General features: G+C 54.0%; 1 protein-coding gene across 1 annotated transcript in view; it reads left to right on the top strand.

The window, feature by feature from the left end:
• The first annotated feature begins 3,509 nt into the window (after positions 1-3,509).
• MYOM3 (myomesin 3) overlaps positions 3,510-15,448 on the top strand; it is a 61,742-nt gene continuing 49,803 nt past the window's right edge. Inside the window, exons 1-5 of the mRNA XM_011945593.1 lie at positions 3,510-3,679; positions 7,021-7,199; positions 7,591-7,671; positions 8,437-8,596; positions 9,593-9,750. Of these exons, the coding sequence (XP_011800983.1) occupies positions 7,039-7,199; positions 7,591-7,671; positions 8,437-8,596; positions 9,593-9,750 (560 nt within the window). The 5' untranslated portion in view covers positions 3,510-3,679; positions 7,021-7,038. The remainder of the gene's footprint in view (positions 3,680-7,020; positions 7,200-7,590; positions 7,672-8,436; positions 8,597-9,592; positions 9,751-15,448) is intronic.

Genomic DNA, 15,448 nt, shown 5'->3' with positions numbered 1-15,448 from the left:
TCTCACTGCAAGCTCTGCCTCCCAGGTTCACGCCATTCTCCTGCTTCAGCCTCCTGAGTAGCTGGGACTATAGGCGCCCACCACCACGCCCGGCTAATTTTTTGTATTTTTAGTAGAGACGTGGTTTCACCGTGTTAGCCAGGATCGTCTCGATTTCCTGACCTCATGATCCGCCTGTCTCAGCCTCCCAAAGTGCTGGGATTACAGGCGTGAACCACCACGCCCAGCCCACTGATGCATTTTTAAACATGTGTGAATTGAGGGCCCAGTTGTATGCCAAGCACTGTCCTCGGGAGTAGGGATACGGTCAGGCAGGCAAGTTCCGTGCTGTCTTGGAACGTGTCCTCCACTTACAGAGAAAGAAACTGAGGCCCAGAAAGGAGGCCAAGGTCCCCCTGTTAGCGAGTTAGAGGTACCAGAGGTTGGGATTTAAACCAAGGCTTGTATAACATCAAGTCATCTAATCTCTCTGCTCAGCTGCATGACCTTAGGGTTGACCATGTTTACAGAGGTCCCAGTGATGACTTTAGTGCTTCACCGGGGTAACGTCAACAAAGAGATACATGGAAACCAGTCCCCAGTAATCAAAGGCATAAGAAAAAGAAGAAGTCAACCGTGTTGCTTGGCAGTTTATGGCATCACAGCCATGCAGTGCACCCACCCTCAACTCTGTTACAACAGCGGGTGTAATGGGGGTCCCTCTAGGGAGCTGATTTGAGGCTACGGAGAGACAAGGTGATGGTGTAACAACACTGGTCCTGTTAGTCCCCAGTACTGGAGCTGATTTGAGGCCATAGAGAGACAAAGTGATAGTGTAACGGCACTGGTCCCGTTAGTACCCCACAGAAGCATGGGCTAAGAGAAAGCCATCAGCATTCCTAGAGCTTTCATTTAGCAAATGTCTGTCTGGGGCCAGGCACTGTGCTGAAGGTTTCATGGTTCTTGGTTGAACATTTTCTTTTCTTTTTCTTTTTTTTTTATTGAGACAACGTTTCACTCTTGTCACCCAGGCTGGAGTGCAGTGACGCCACCTCAGCTCACTGCAACCTCCGCCTCCTGGGTTCAAGTGATTCTCCTGCCTCAGCCTCCCAAGTAGCTGGGATTACAGGTGCCCACCACCACACCTGGCTAATTTTTGTATTTTTAGTGGAGATGGCCAACACCATGTTGGCCAGGCTGGTCATGAACTCCTGACCTCAGGTGATCTGCCTGCCTTGACCTCCCAAAGTGATGGGATTACAAGTGTGAGTCCGGCTAATTTTTTGTATTTTTAGTAGAGACGGGGTTTCACCATGTTAGCCAGGATGGTCTCGATTTCCTGACCTCATGATCCGCCCACCTCGGCCTCCCAAAGTGCTGGGATTACAGGCGTGAGCCACCGCGCCCGGCCCACTGATGCACCATGCCCAGACTAATTGAACATTTTCAATCAAAGTGGAAATGCTTGTCTTCAACTGTACAGATAATCAAACCACACTGGCTGAGTGCCTTCCCCAAGGTCATCCAGCTAGTAAGTGGTGGGACTGAATTGAAAGCCTAAGCCGGTTGGACTCCAGGATACACCCTGCCTCTCCAATGCACCTTCATTCATCTCTCCAGACTGCCTTGGGAGGATAGGCTAAGGGACCTGTTTAAATGGCTGTCTCCTGCTTAACTGGAAGCTCAAACCCCTCTTTGCTCTTAGTACAGATTCACTCACACTCACCCCTCACGGCAAATGTATGAAGATGAGTCTTGGAAAGCCCTTGTTCGACTGGGTCAATAGAAGATGGGAGAGAAAGGTTCTCCCCCAAAAGATGCTGTAAGAAAGAGCCACAGGAGAGCTTAGAAAGGGGTTTTCAAATAGGGCAGGGGATTCAGAGTTTGCCTCAAGAGTTCACTGGTGCTCTCTCTCCTTCTCTCCAGTGAGGAGTCCCCGAGGCACTAGCAAGAGTGACAGGTGTAGTGTTGGTGGCCACCTGAGGTCCCGGGAAGGGGTGAGGGAGGGAAGCTGTGCTCTCTGGCTGGGGGCCGGTAGAGCCTTCCCCTCACTGGCTCATTCTCTGAGACCCGACCCAGGTACACCTTCCTGATCACCTCCTGTCATAAGTGCCTGACTTCCCCTGTAGGTTAGGGCCTGGCACAGGGTAGGTGCCAATGAACGCCAGGGGGAAAGAATTGAGATTGAGGGAATGGCAGGGCAGGGCCAACGGTGGGAAGAGGTGTGGTGCCGAACACCTGTTAACCTCAGTAGGGAAGGCACCAGGTTTGAGAGGCCAAATAAAGGATCCATAGCCAGCAAACGAAACATGGGGGTTTCAGGAGGCAGAGGTTGCAGGCAGTTGAGATCATGCCACTGCACTCCAGCCTGGACAACAAAATGAGACTCTGACTCGAAAGAAACAGAGAAAGAGAAGAGGAAGAGAAGAGGAAGAGAAGAGAAGAGAAGAGAAGAGAAGAGAAGAGAAGAGAAGAGAAGAGAAGAGAAGGAAAGGAAGGAGGGAAGGGAAGGAAGGAAAGGAAGGAAGGAAAAGAAACGTGGGGGTTTATTAGGGGCTTGCCTACAGGGGAGAGAGTCCAGTGGTGGTGAACTGGACAGGAGAACCACCTTACATACAGAAATGGTCCAGTGGCAGCCGACTGGGCAGGAAAACCTCAGCCCCTTGCAAACAGCATGCAGTTTATAGAGCATTTTCACTTAACACCCTCCCGTAATGACCTCCACCTGGCAATCTTCATTTAACCCAAAACTCAGGGCCTCAATCCCCTGTATGGCCAGTGTTCCATTGGAAGGAATGGGACAGGGGCTCCGATGTTGGTCGTAGGTAAGAAGCAGGTTGGCCACTCCTAGATTCCTTAGCTCGGAAGGCACATTGAGGTCTTCCACACAGGGTCATTCTCGGGGTGCTCTTCAGTTATTCCTATCAGGTGTGTTTACCCTATAAAGAGGGCCCTGCAGTGGCCACTCTGGCAGCCTGAGCAGTTTGGACCGTGAAGCAGTAGGTGGCTCCCCAGGTCCTCCTGCCTGCACCACACCACACACACATGACTGTGGTCAGGGCGGGGGCTGTGTAGTAACTGCTGGAGTGGTGGAGGGACCAGGAGCCACACATTGCTGTTTTAGCCAGTGACAACTTCTGAGCACGAAACATTCACTTTTAGGTCATATTCCTTCCACCATCTTCATGAAGTCCAGGTGCCCCGTGTCACTGTCTCCGTTTTTCAGAAGGCAGTCGGTTCAGGGAAGCTGAGCGCCTTCCCCAGGGCACCCGGTCAGCTGGTGCAGAATTCAGATCAGAACTTCCGACAGCTGGGAACGCCGCACAGGATCTGCCCTCCATAAACAACCAGGCCTGAGCCGTTCCCTCCTTTCCACTTTAACAGGGGCTGGGGTTGGGCAGAGAGGACCCAGCTGAGAGGAGGAGCAGTGTGGGGGACGCAGGGGACAGCCCCACCTGTCGCTGCTGCCCAGCAGGCTGGAGACACGGAACGGCCCCTCCCCTTGGCCCCCCGTCCCCCATGCCATAGTTCTCATCCATTGTCATCGTACTGTCTCGGCGCTGCTATATTTAAGACGGTGCAGGCTCCGGGATCGCATTCTTCTCCCGGTGCCCGCTGAGCCGAGGGCAAGAAGAGAACAAGGACCCTCTCGGCCTCTGGAATCTTCTCCCCAGAGACTCCTAAGTGGGCACACTGCTCTGTGAGTCACCCCCGGAAATCAGGGCTGGGGAGGGATGCCTCCTGAGAGTCAGCCACTAGGGAGTGATTTCTGTGGGTGTGTGTGCGTGTGCGCGCGGTTGTGTGTTGTGAAAGGAGCCTGGGAAATTTGTGCTGAGGCAGCACCCAAGTGAAAATGGGAGGGGATTCCAGAAACCCCTGCCCCATCCCACTGTTCTGTGTGGCCCTGGGTCTTCTGAGAGCTGAGCTCTCTGTGATGTGAAAGTTGCAAAAAAAAAAAAAAAAGGGTGGGGGCTGCCCTGGGAACTGGAGTCTTTCCTGCGATGGAGCAGCGATCAGCGGGAGCCAGCTAAGTTGGCAAGTTCCACGAACTCAGAGCGGAGCTGGCTGAGCCCGGCTTGGCCAGCCCCACAGGCAGGGAAAGAGAGCAAGCCCTCAGATCCCAAATCTTAGAGCTGGAAGGGATTTCATCCAGTGCCTGGCAGGAAACCGAGGCCCAGACGGGAAAGGAGTTGCCTCAGCTCATGACTGGCAAGGGCAGGATTCGGCCTCGCGGAAGCTGGTGGAGCCCCTGGCTAAGAACGCGTCCCAGCCTGTGCCGCCCGCCGCCCGCAGGATATGTCTCTGCTCCCAGCCACCCCACCCCGCCTCCAACGCAGCTCCCCTGCTGGCAGTTCTCGGAGGGGTCTTGGCTCAACTGCTATGCATTTCTCTTTCCCTCCTGAAGAAGGGGAGAGGCCTCCTCCGCAGATGGAGGCTTGGGAGCAAAGCAGAGAGGAATTGGGAAGGCCACGCAGTGGGACCTCTGACCCAGATTTTTGCACCCCAAGAGAGAGAAAAGGGGGCAGTTTCCCCTTCACGCAGGCACACACAGTGTTCTGGGAAGAGGCACCCTGGTCCGTCGGGAAAGGGCAGGGAGGCCGCAAACTTGTCCCTGCTTAATCCCACGCATCAGTCAGTGCTTTAAAAAGAATTGGTGGCTCATCCGCTAAAGCCAGGGGTCTGGTTGCTGGAGGCTCCGAGGTCAGGGACGAGCGAGCGCCAGGCCCCTGCCCGCTGTGCTAATCGGGAACAGAGCATCCAGGGGAAGGGAGCCAGTGGCTGGTGCCAGGGAATGTTAACTCTCAGCCACTGGAGCCAGGGTCATCGTGTCCCAGGAAAACTGGGGCAGAGTGGGGGGTCCTCGCTCCACCTAGGGTGGTACCCAGCAGCTCTCCTCCTGGGCCATGAGGAAGGAAGAGCAGAATGAGCAGAGCTAGTCACTTCTTTGTGTGCAGGGAGAACTTCTTCCATCAGGAGGGGGTGACACGAAGCCAAAGAGGGTGACTGTCCCATTATGTCATTTGAGATGATTAACAGGAGCCCAGGGAGCTTTAGGGGCAGCCCTTGGTCCCAGCTAACGCTGCAGCCATCCATTCTCTTTTCCTGATGCCCACAACTGCAGACACCCAAAAGGAGCAAACTTCTAGGAAGCAGAAGGGTAAAAACCCACTAAGACTGACCCCCCGCAGCCCGAGCCCCCGACACCCCCACCACATGCCCCTTCCAGGCCAAGGGCTCTCCAATAAAGCCAGTGGGCTCACCTTCCATGTCATGGACTTAGAGAAATGGTCACCTGGGTGCTGTGTTCACATCCAGGCAGAAGACAGCCTACACATGCACACACACACAAACGTACACACGCACACACACACACTCTACCACCTCCAGCACGCCCCCCTAGAGAGGCAGGGGCCACACAGAGACGACCCCACAGAAGCTGACAGGAGTGGGCCAAGGCAGGCAGTCGTCCCTCTTCTGTTTCCATCCCCATGTCTGAGCAGAAACCCTCCTATGCCAGAAGTCTGCAGACCAGGATTCCCACCTGGAGGAGGTGTGAAAGCCATTCCAGGGATTCCAGCTTTAGCATCAGAGGGGCCCTCAGAGACCCAGCAGTGACAGAAGCCTGGATCTGAGAAAGAACTTAGTGCAAAAACTCACAGCCAGCAGGCGCATGGGCCTCCCACACCCCTCACTTGCCTCTCCATATCCATGGATCAGCTTCCTGAGCCTCCCCCGGGTCAGTGTGATCCAGTCCCACTGGGCGCCATCAGGGGCCTAGACCTGAGCCTCGGGAACAAAGGAGGAGATGCGTACATTGCAATCCCCTTATGAAGAGAAAAGCCCTGTGGCCCACCGTGTCCCCAGCCTCGGCCATGGCCTGGCCTTGAGTGGACATATGACATAGAGGTCAGAAGGGCTAGGGGTTGGGCTAAGGATTGCCTGCCAGTCATGGCCCCATCACCATGCTGGGTGACCTTGGGCAAGTACTGCCCCTGTTCATCAGTAAAATGGGATAATAATGGTGCTGTCCTCATTTGGGTTATTACAGGGACTGGGGATAATGCATTTGAAAACTAACATGGGCCTGGCATATAATAAGTTCTCACTATTGTCACTTTTAATTCACTTACAATCTTGTTGAACAGTCAAGATGCACAGATACAAAATAATTACATAGAGAAGGCATTGTCTGAATCAATGCTAAATTGTGGAGTGCTAGAAAAGAAGTACAAAAGAAATTAGAAGAGGGAAAATTCTAGGTGGCCTGTAGTTTTTCATAAAGGCTTCTTAGAAAAATAATGCTAATGTCCAACACTTATGTTGTACTTACTAAGCCCCAAGCACTCATCTAACCTTCACAACTACCCTGGGAGGTTGGTAGACCCATTTTACAGATGAGGAAACCAAGTCATGAGTCTTTCCCAAGGTTACACACTTGTAAGCTGGGATGAGGAGCTGGGATCACACCCTGTGGGCTGGATTCAGAGTCTCTGCGCTAACTAGCATGCCCTCAGTTGGGGTTTGAAGCATGACTAGAGCTAAGCAGGCCAGGAGGAGGGGAAGGGTGTGCCAGGAGAGGAAAGCAGCGCAGGCAAAGGCTCAGAGGTAGGACTGAGCGTGGCCAGTGCAGGAAGAATAGGGACACCTGCCCGTCCTGAGTCCAGACAGAGCCGTGGACATCACAGTTTCAATCAGTCATTGTCTGGGGAGCTGAGGCCCAGAGAAGGGAAAACCTTGCCCCAGATCATACAGCGAGACAAGGGCTGGGCTGCAGCCGGAAGCAGCTAGAAGCCAGGGCCCTGCTCACTCAGCTGGGGAGCACATGTGGTAGAGGAGAAGCTAGGCTCAGAGCCTAAAGCCTGCCTCTGCCACCTTGGGCAGGTCCCTCTCCCTCTCAGACCTCAGTTTCCCTGTCTGCCCACTATGGAGAGGACACCCCCATGCCCCCATCCTGCCAGCCTCCTAGAGATGTTGGGAAGACTGCATGGGAGGGGACAGGCGGGCACCTGGTGGAATGACCGTGACCCTTGGCCTTGACAGGTTGTTGCTCTGGTAGCCATGACTCTGCCGCACAGCTTGGGAGGTGCGGGGGACCCCCGGCCCCCCCAGGCCATGGAGGTCCACAGGCTGGAGCACCGGCAGGAGGAGGAGCGGAAGGAGGAGCGGCAGCACAGCCTGCACATGGGCTCCTCCGTGCGGAGGCACACCTTCCGCAGCAGGTGGGAGCCACGGGGTCCCTGCCCAGCCACTGCCCTGCCTCGGGTCTGAGGAGGGAGGCCCAGCCTAGCCCTCTAGAGGCTTCAACCTGATGGGGGGAGGGACATCCCTGCTTTCTGAGCCCCCGATCTGAGGAAGGAGACACAGTTGGCTCTCTGGAGACCCCCATGTGATGGAAGAGGCACAGCCCTGTCCTCTGGAAACCCTGTTTGAGGAGGGAAGCACATTCAGTGTCGGGGGGATGCAGCCTTGCTTTCTGAGACTGGTATGAGGAGGGAGGCACAGCCCTGCCTGTTGGTGCCCTGAGGCTGAGGTGGGCAAATGCAGCCCTAATCTCAGGGAGCCCCCAGCCAATCCCTCAGGAGCTGTTCACTCCCCTCCTTCTGGGAGCAGCGAGGAAGAGCATGAGTTCAGTGCCGCGGACTACGCCCTGGCAGCAGCCCTGGCTCTGACGGCCTCCTCTGAGCTGTCTTGGTAAGTCAGAGTTGCTTCCCAGGGAGCCCTGGCTGAGGAGGGGCCATCCTGTCCAGTCCCCCCGGCCTCCCTGCTGGCCTTTCACCCTGAGTGTAAAGAACCTGCCCAAAATCCCACATCTAGAATAAGGGTCTAGACAGGATTTTAAGCCCAGTGCTGCCTGCCCACAAAGCCCACACACCACCCTCTGGAAGGGTGCACGGGTCATAGCCGGGGACCATCCCCAAGGGAGAGGGTGGGGGCCCACCTCACCGACAGGCTTCCATGCTTCACGTGGTGGGGGAGGGAGCTAGGAATAGGACAGAAGGAACAAGTAAACCAGGCCCCAGTTTCCCACGAGGCCAGAGACTGAGGAAGCCTCTGAGTGTGCCGGCTTAGAGAAGCAGCGTCCGGCTTGGGACAGGCCCCTGGGCTAGGAGGCTTGGGTCGTGGTCCTGGCTGACCTGAAGCAGGTTGCTGACCCTCAGCCCCTGCCCTATAAAATAGGGACACTAAGGCCTGGCCACTTGGGTATTGTGAAAACAAGATGAACAAAGGTTTGCGAAAGAGCCTTGAAAACGATGAAAACAGTCAACTGTTTATTAAGCACCGACTGTAAGCAGGGCCCTACCAGGCTGTTTTGGAGGCAAGGGAAGACGCAAAGTCATGCATGTCCTCCCAAAGTTTAAAGCATCCTGGCACTGCTGGGCATGGGGAATGGAACTGGCCAAGATGCTCCAGGCGCCCCCATCCCTGCCTGAGCCCCAGTGGCCTCTGTCACGGCAGGGAAGCCCAGCTAAGATGCCAGACATCTGCCGTGGAGCTGGAGGAGCGAGGGCAGAAGCGGGTGGGCTTCGGCAATGACTGGGAGAGGACCGAGATCGCCTTCCTGCGGACCCACCGGCTGCTGCGCCAGAGGCGGGACTGGAAGATGCTGAGGCAGCGGGTAAGGGTGTGGGCTGTGGAGCCCCCAGGGCCTGGGACCTGCAACGCACCACTTGCTGCCATCCTCACCCCCTTCCCAAGAGGCAGGACGTCCCAGGCAGAGTCCAGGCTTTGGGTTTGCATCTGATGCCTGTACACTCCAGCGGTGTGAGCCTGGGCAAGTGCAACTCTGTTCCTGTGCCTCAGTGCTCTCATCTGTAAAACAGAGCTGGGTACAGTGGCTCATGCCTGTAATCCCATCACTTTGGGAGGCCAAGGTGGGTGGATCACCTGAGGTCAGAAGTTCGAGACTTGCCTGGCCAACATGGTGAAACACTGTCTCTACTAAAAATATGAAAATTAGCCGGGCCTGTAATCCCAGCTACTTGGGAGACTGAGGCAGGAGAATCACTTGAACCCGAGAGGCAGAGGTTGCAGTGAGCCAAGATCATACCGCTGCACTCCAGCCTGGGCTACAGAGTGAGACACTATCTCAAAATTTAAAAAAAATAATAATAAAGTAAAATAGACATCACTGTAACAATTATCAGTGCTGAGGTAGGATTTAAATGAGACTGGGTTTGGAAAGTGACTTTCCCGCCGCCTAGAACACAGAAGACCCTCAGGAAACGCTAGCCCTGATGAGTATCAGGATTTGAGCCACTCTCCACATCCCTTCCCCAGCTCCCACTTACACAGGCTTTCTCAGTGCCGTGTCTTTCACCCCCACACCCCCACAGTGGGCAGGGGATTTTGCTATCATCCCCATTTTACAGATAAGGACACTGAGGACCTGCCTATGGTACCACAGCTAGTTAATAGCTTGACCCCAGGCCAGCTGGCTCCGAAGCCCATGCCCTGCCCACAGTGCCACCCTGCTCTGCTAGTGGAGGGGACCAGGAACTCCAGCCCATGTGGGTCTAACTACAGAGTCTGGGTGTCAGTGGGGAGGTAATGGCGAAGATGGCAGAGAGGTGGTCCCTGGCTCACAGCGTCATACACCTCCTTCCGCCTCCAGACAGAGGAGAAGGTCCAGGAGGCCAAGGAGCTGAGGGAGCTGTGCTCTGGCCGTGGGCCCTGGTTCTGGGTCCCTCTTCGCTCCCACGCTGTCTGGGAGCACACCACGGTCCTGCTGACCTGCACTGTCCAGGCCTCGCCACCACCCCAGGTCACCTGGTAAGCCGCTGGGGCAGGAGGGGGTTCTGGGCCTCTGGGGTCACAAATGAGTTCCTCACATCTGATACTTCTGCCAGGACTTCTTGTTGCCGACCCGTGAACCCTGAGCTCTGTCCACCCACCAAATAGAGCAGCTGCTGGGGAACCAGACCTGGGTTGTTTTTAGAGGCGGGGTCTCGCTCAGGCTGGAGTGCAGTGGAGTGATCATAGCTCACTGCAGTGTTGACTCCTGGGCTCAAGGGATCCTCCCACCTCAGCCTCCCAAGTAGCTGGGACCACAGGCACAAGCCACCACGCCCAGCTTAGGCCTGGGTTATTCTTAGCTGCCCCCCAGCCAGCCTGGGGCTGGAAGACTGGGCCCCTGGGGAGCCAGCCCTCATAAAAATATAATTCTGGTCTCATGAGAAGGCAGGTGCTGCAAGCTGGGCGTCTCCAGGGTTGAGGATGATGGTGAGAGGCGGGCCAGGGGCCAAGGGGCAGGAAGGAGGTGGGCGGGGCAGGGAGAAGATGGGGAGGGCAGGGCCTACAGAGAAGGAGCAGAGGCCTCAGGGGCAGGGGGGAGTCTTGTGTTCCCGCCCTCGCTTTCTCTTTCTCTACTCAGTGTGAGGTCTCAGCCATGCCTCTTAAACTCCCTGGTCCTGCCTCCATTTCCTATTTTGAAGAGTGGATTGAAGACCTCCTGTCCAGCTTGTGTGTGATGAGAATTTAATACAACAACAACATGGAAACCTCAGAACTTGAAAAGGGCTGGGAAAACAGGAAATGCCATTCCTGGGAGGGTAGAACCCCAGAGGCTAGGCCTCGCTTGGGGAGGGGCAGAGCAGGGGCAGGGGTCTCCTGCACAGGCACAGATTGGGGTGGGCATGGCCACGGCCCAGGTCTCAGTCTCACCACAGAAGAAGGCATGTCGTTCACATGGCTTAGCTACTCTTTCCTGAGTGCCCCTGGATCTGAGGCCCATTGCCCAGGGCCCTGGGGGATGAGAAAGTGGTTTCAACAAATATTTACTGAGTGTCATCTGTCCCAGGACCTGACTGAGGCACTGGGGCACAGAAATAACCAAACAAGCCCAGGCCCACTTCCAGCACTTTGGGAAGCCAAGGAGGGAGGATCACTTGAACCTAGGAGTTTGAGAACATCCTGGGCAGCTGGGAGACCCCATCTCTACAAAAAATTTAAAAATTAGCTGGGCATGTGGCCTGCATTTGGAGTCCCAGCTACTTGGTAAGCTGAGGTTGAGGCTGCCGTGTACCGTGATTGCACCACTGCACTCCATCCTGGATGACAGAGTAAGATCCTGTCTCACAGAAAAAAAAAAAAAAAAAAAAAGCGGCCAGGCACGGTGGCTCACACCTGTAGTCCCAGCACTTTGGGAGGCCGAGGCAGGGGAATCACCTGAAGTCAGGAATTCGAGACCATCCTTGCCAACATGGTGAAACCCTGTCTCTACTAAAAATACAAAAATTAGCTGAGTGTGGTGGTGGGTGCCTGTAATCCCAACTGCTTGGGAGGCTGAGACAGGAGAATCACTTGAACCCGGGAGGCGGAGGATGCAGTGAGCCAAGATTGCACCACTGCACTCCAGCCTAGGTGACAGAACGAGACTCTGTCTCAAAAAAGAAAAGAAAGGAAATAACCAGAACAATCTCACCTTCAAGGAACTAACTCTTAGCCCAGAAAAGAAACATCAACATGCAAAGAAGTATATTCATGGGTGATATTTGAGATCAAAGAGTCTGGGTGAAAAGGAAGAAGGGGCTACCTCAGCCCATAGAATCCAGGAAGGCTTCTCAGAAGAGGCTGCCTATCAGCCAGATCTTGACAGGGAACAGCTGATGGTCTAGCAGGAGAGAGAATAGAGGCACAAATAATGGAAAACACAAAGGAAAACAGCAGCCTCTTATACTTGAATTCACATTACACTGACCCAGAACTTCACTCTCATTTGAGCATCAGGGCCATTCATGAGATAGGAACTATTACGCCCATTTCACAGGTAAGGATATCAAGGCTCAGAGAGGTAGTGTGACTTATCTAAGGTCACACAGCCAATGTGAGCTAGGATTCAAATTCAGGTCTCCTGCCTCTAAGCCCATAACTCTTTCAACTGGCCTAGAGAGTAGGAGAGTGATTATTACTGCTGAGGGATAATTAAGGAATCAGAGAGACCAAGGGGTTGAGGAGGCATTATTTAATTATTTAGTTAATCCGACCCAGTCGGATTAACATCCAAAAGACTGAGCCCCAAACAAAGAGTCCGGTGACCTTTTAAGCGTTTTGTGGGTTGGGGGCGGGGGAGATCTGTGCGGGGGGAAGCATGTTACAGAAGCGAGAAACAAAGACAGGTATTCAATTGAGACATGCATTACATCATTTCTTACTTTTCAAGGAAAAACATGTTTTACGACTTGAGTTTATCTGTCTAGTGGCCTTGCAGCTGCACAGCTAGAGAAACAGATCTTCACAATGCCTGGGAAAGGAGGAGATAAGGCTCACTAGCCACAGAAAAACAGGCAGTTAATCTTTAAAGGATTCCAGCTCTTTCTCTTCCTCGAGGGGAACTGGATTTTCTTACATACAACTGAGTTTTTGCTTACACATTCTTTAATTTTTCTTTTAATTCCTGTTCCATTACAAGTGTTACTTTCCTTAAAGCACATATAATGCTTCAGAAGTCAGAGAAATAGAAATCACTCAGGCCAGGAGCAATCAAGAAAGGCATCTTGAGGGAGCTGGCCTCAGGGCTGGTCAATGCCAGCTGGAATTTATTCCAAAAAGTATGCCAAGTACCCTGCTGGGCTCTGGGATGCTGTGGGGACTGGGCAGTCCCTGCATGCAAGTTGCTGGTTCCACTAGGAGGACTGCTCCCAGCACTGGCCGGGCCAAGTGGAGGTTAGCATCTCAGCTGTCCTGGCCCCGCAGCCAAGCTCTGCTCAGCCCTGGCACTGAGGCCCACATCGAAGGCATTTGGAAACCTCTTGGGAGTTGTTTCTACCCCTGCCAACGAGGTTGCCACAACAGGGAGCTGAGCATTCCTGACAAGTGGCAGAAGCCAAGCCCAGGTCCACCTCCAGCCCAGGCAACTCAGGTGGCCCCTGGTACTCCTGGCTTGATGGATCTGGTTTTCCATCATCAGTCACATCAGGCGGGGCCACGTGTTGCCCCAGGACTGACCTCCAGAGGTTCTGTCCAGCCCCAGGGCTGGAGGAATATTCCAGCTCACCCCGCGTATTAGGCAAGTCTATTCATTCAACGATTATCATTATTATTATTATTTAGAGATAAGGTCTCACTCTGTTGCCAGGCTGGAGTGCAGTGGTGCAATCACTGCTCACTGCAGCCTCAACTTCCTGGGCTCAAGTGATGCTCCCACCCCAGCCTCCCAAGTAGCTGGGACCACAGGCATGAGCCACCACACCTGGCTAACTTTTTAAATTTTTGTAGAGACAGAGTCTCACTATGTTGCCCAGGCTGGTCTCGAACTCCTGGCCTCAAGTATTCCTCCCATCTCAGTCTCCCAAAGCTCTGGGAATACAGGCATGAGCCACTAGGCCTGGTCTTTCTTTTTTTAAAGTGTTCTTTTTTTTTTTTTTTTTTTTTAAGATGGAGTCTCATTCTGTTGCTCAGCCTGGAGTGCAGTGGCACTATCTCGGCTCACTGCAGCCTCCACCTCCCGGGTTCAAGCGATTCTCCTGCCTCAGCCTCCTGAGTAGCTGGGATGACAGGCACCCACCGCCATGCCCAGCTAAATTTTTTGTGTGTATTTTTAGTAGAGATGGGGTTTCACCATTTTGGCCAGGCTAGTCTGGAACTCCTGACTTCAAGTGATCCCCCCGCCTCAGCCTCCCTAAAGCAGTCTTAAAAAGTAAAATCGAACACCAAAATATGTGAGGCCAAAAAAAAGACTTAGACAAATAACAGAAATCTCACTCTTTTTGAGGTCCTTACAGAGCCAGACCCTGGGCAGGCCCCTCACTTCCCCTGTCCCAGTCAAGCTTGTTTTGTCACTGGCTGCCACTTCAAGTGGTCCTCTGCTTGTGCCTTCAAAGGCCTGACTGCCCAGGCAGAGACTGAGGCCCAGAGAGAGGGAGGGGTGAGCGTTGAGGTCTCCGGCTGTCTCAGCCATGCCAGAGCTGCAGCAGCTGCTTTTTCCAGGAAAAGAAAAGCTGGCCAGGCTGAGGTGTCTGGAATCTTCCTGACAGCTGTGTGGTAGGGGGCCTAACCCTGGCCCCCAGGCCTGGAGAATTGGAGAGATTGGGCACCCAGATTAGACATCACCCTCTCTGCGGGAGGTTTAGCTGGGCTCCTTTCAGGAGGGGGCCAGACTGGGGGCTGCATGGTGGGACATGGGTATGGCTGTGTTTGGTTGCCCTGGAGACAAACAGGGCATGAATGAGGCCAGGACCAGGGAAGGAAGTGGACTGAGGCTGGGGTGCCCTCTCTCTGGAAGGCCTCCTCTTCAACCTCAGCCACCCACCCAGGGCAGAGAGAAGAATTCATCCTGTGAGACTCCATTCCATGACCTCAGGGACACAGAGGCCCAGAGAGGGGTACTGAGTTGCCCAAGGTCACACAGCAAGCTGTGTCAAAACCCAGGCCTCCTGAGTGTCACTCACCCTCACTCCTCAGACCCTACTGCTTAGGCCTCCAGGACCCCAGGCCACCCCACTGTCCTGTCCACACAGTGGGGGGAACAAGACCCGAGTTCACAGAAAATGAGGGCAGCATCCAGGGCAGGGTGATCCGCTTTACTACCCTTGGGAATCAGCAGAGGACATTAAGAAAAACAATTTTTTTTTTTTTGAGACAGGGTCTTGCTCTGTCACCCAGGCTGGAGTGCAATGGCACAATCATGGTTCACTGCAACCTCTAACTCCTGGCCTCAAGCAGTCCTCCTGCCTCAGCCTCCTGAGTAGCTAGGACAGCAGGCACACCCCACCACAACCAGCTAATTATTTTAAAGAATATTTTGTAAAGATGGGGTCTTGCTATATTGCCCAGGGTGGTCTTGAACTGCTGGTCTCAAGCAATCATCCAGCCTTGGCCTCCCAAAGTGTTGGGATTACAGGCATGAGCTACCACATCTGGCCTCACCAGAGGATTTTCAAAATACGGATCCGAGGGTCTCACCCCCAGAAATTCTGATTTCATTGATTTGGGATGCAGCCTGGACCTGGAGTTTTATTTTGTTTTTAATGGCTTACATAAGCTAGAAGCTTGTTTTCTTCCATCTGAATCTGATGCAGATTCCCCAGGGACTGAGCTCCAGCTCACTCCTGGAGGGTCAACCCTGAGCTTCGGGGTATGAGACAGCCGCCAGCACCTCCCTGTTCCTGCCAAGGACAGAGGGAACGATGACGTGAAAGGGGGCAAAGGGTGTCATCGGGGCAGCCACATGACTCTTTTCCCCGCTTGCTGTTGACAATACTAAGTCATATGACCACACCTAGCAGAAAGAGAGGCAAGGAGATATGTCATATATTGGGTGACCCATGAGTAAATTCTATTTCCCCCTGAGAATGGATATTGGACAACAATTAGCAGTTTCCGATGCAAATTCCCACAGCCCCATCCTGGCTAACACGGTGAAACCCTGTCTCTACTAAAAAATACAAAAAAAAAACTAGCCGGGCGAGGTGGCGGGCGCCTGTAGTCCCAGCTACTCGGGAGGCTGAGGCAGGAGAATGGCGTAAACCCG

This window comes from Colobus angolensis, unplaced genomic scaffold, assembly GCF_000951035.1.
Source record: "Colobus angolensis palliatus isolate OR3802 unplaced genomic scaffold, Cang.pa_1.0 Scaffold240, whole genome shotgun sequence".
In the NCBI taxonomy this organism is placed as follows: Eukaryota; Metazoa; Chordata; class Mammalia; order Primates; family Cercopithecidae; genus Colobus; species Colobus angolensis.
Note: the sequence above shows the minus strand (reverse complement) of the source record. Positions and strands in the feature narration are given on the sequence as shown.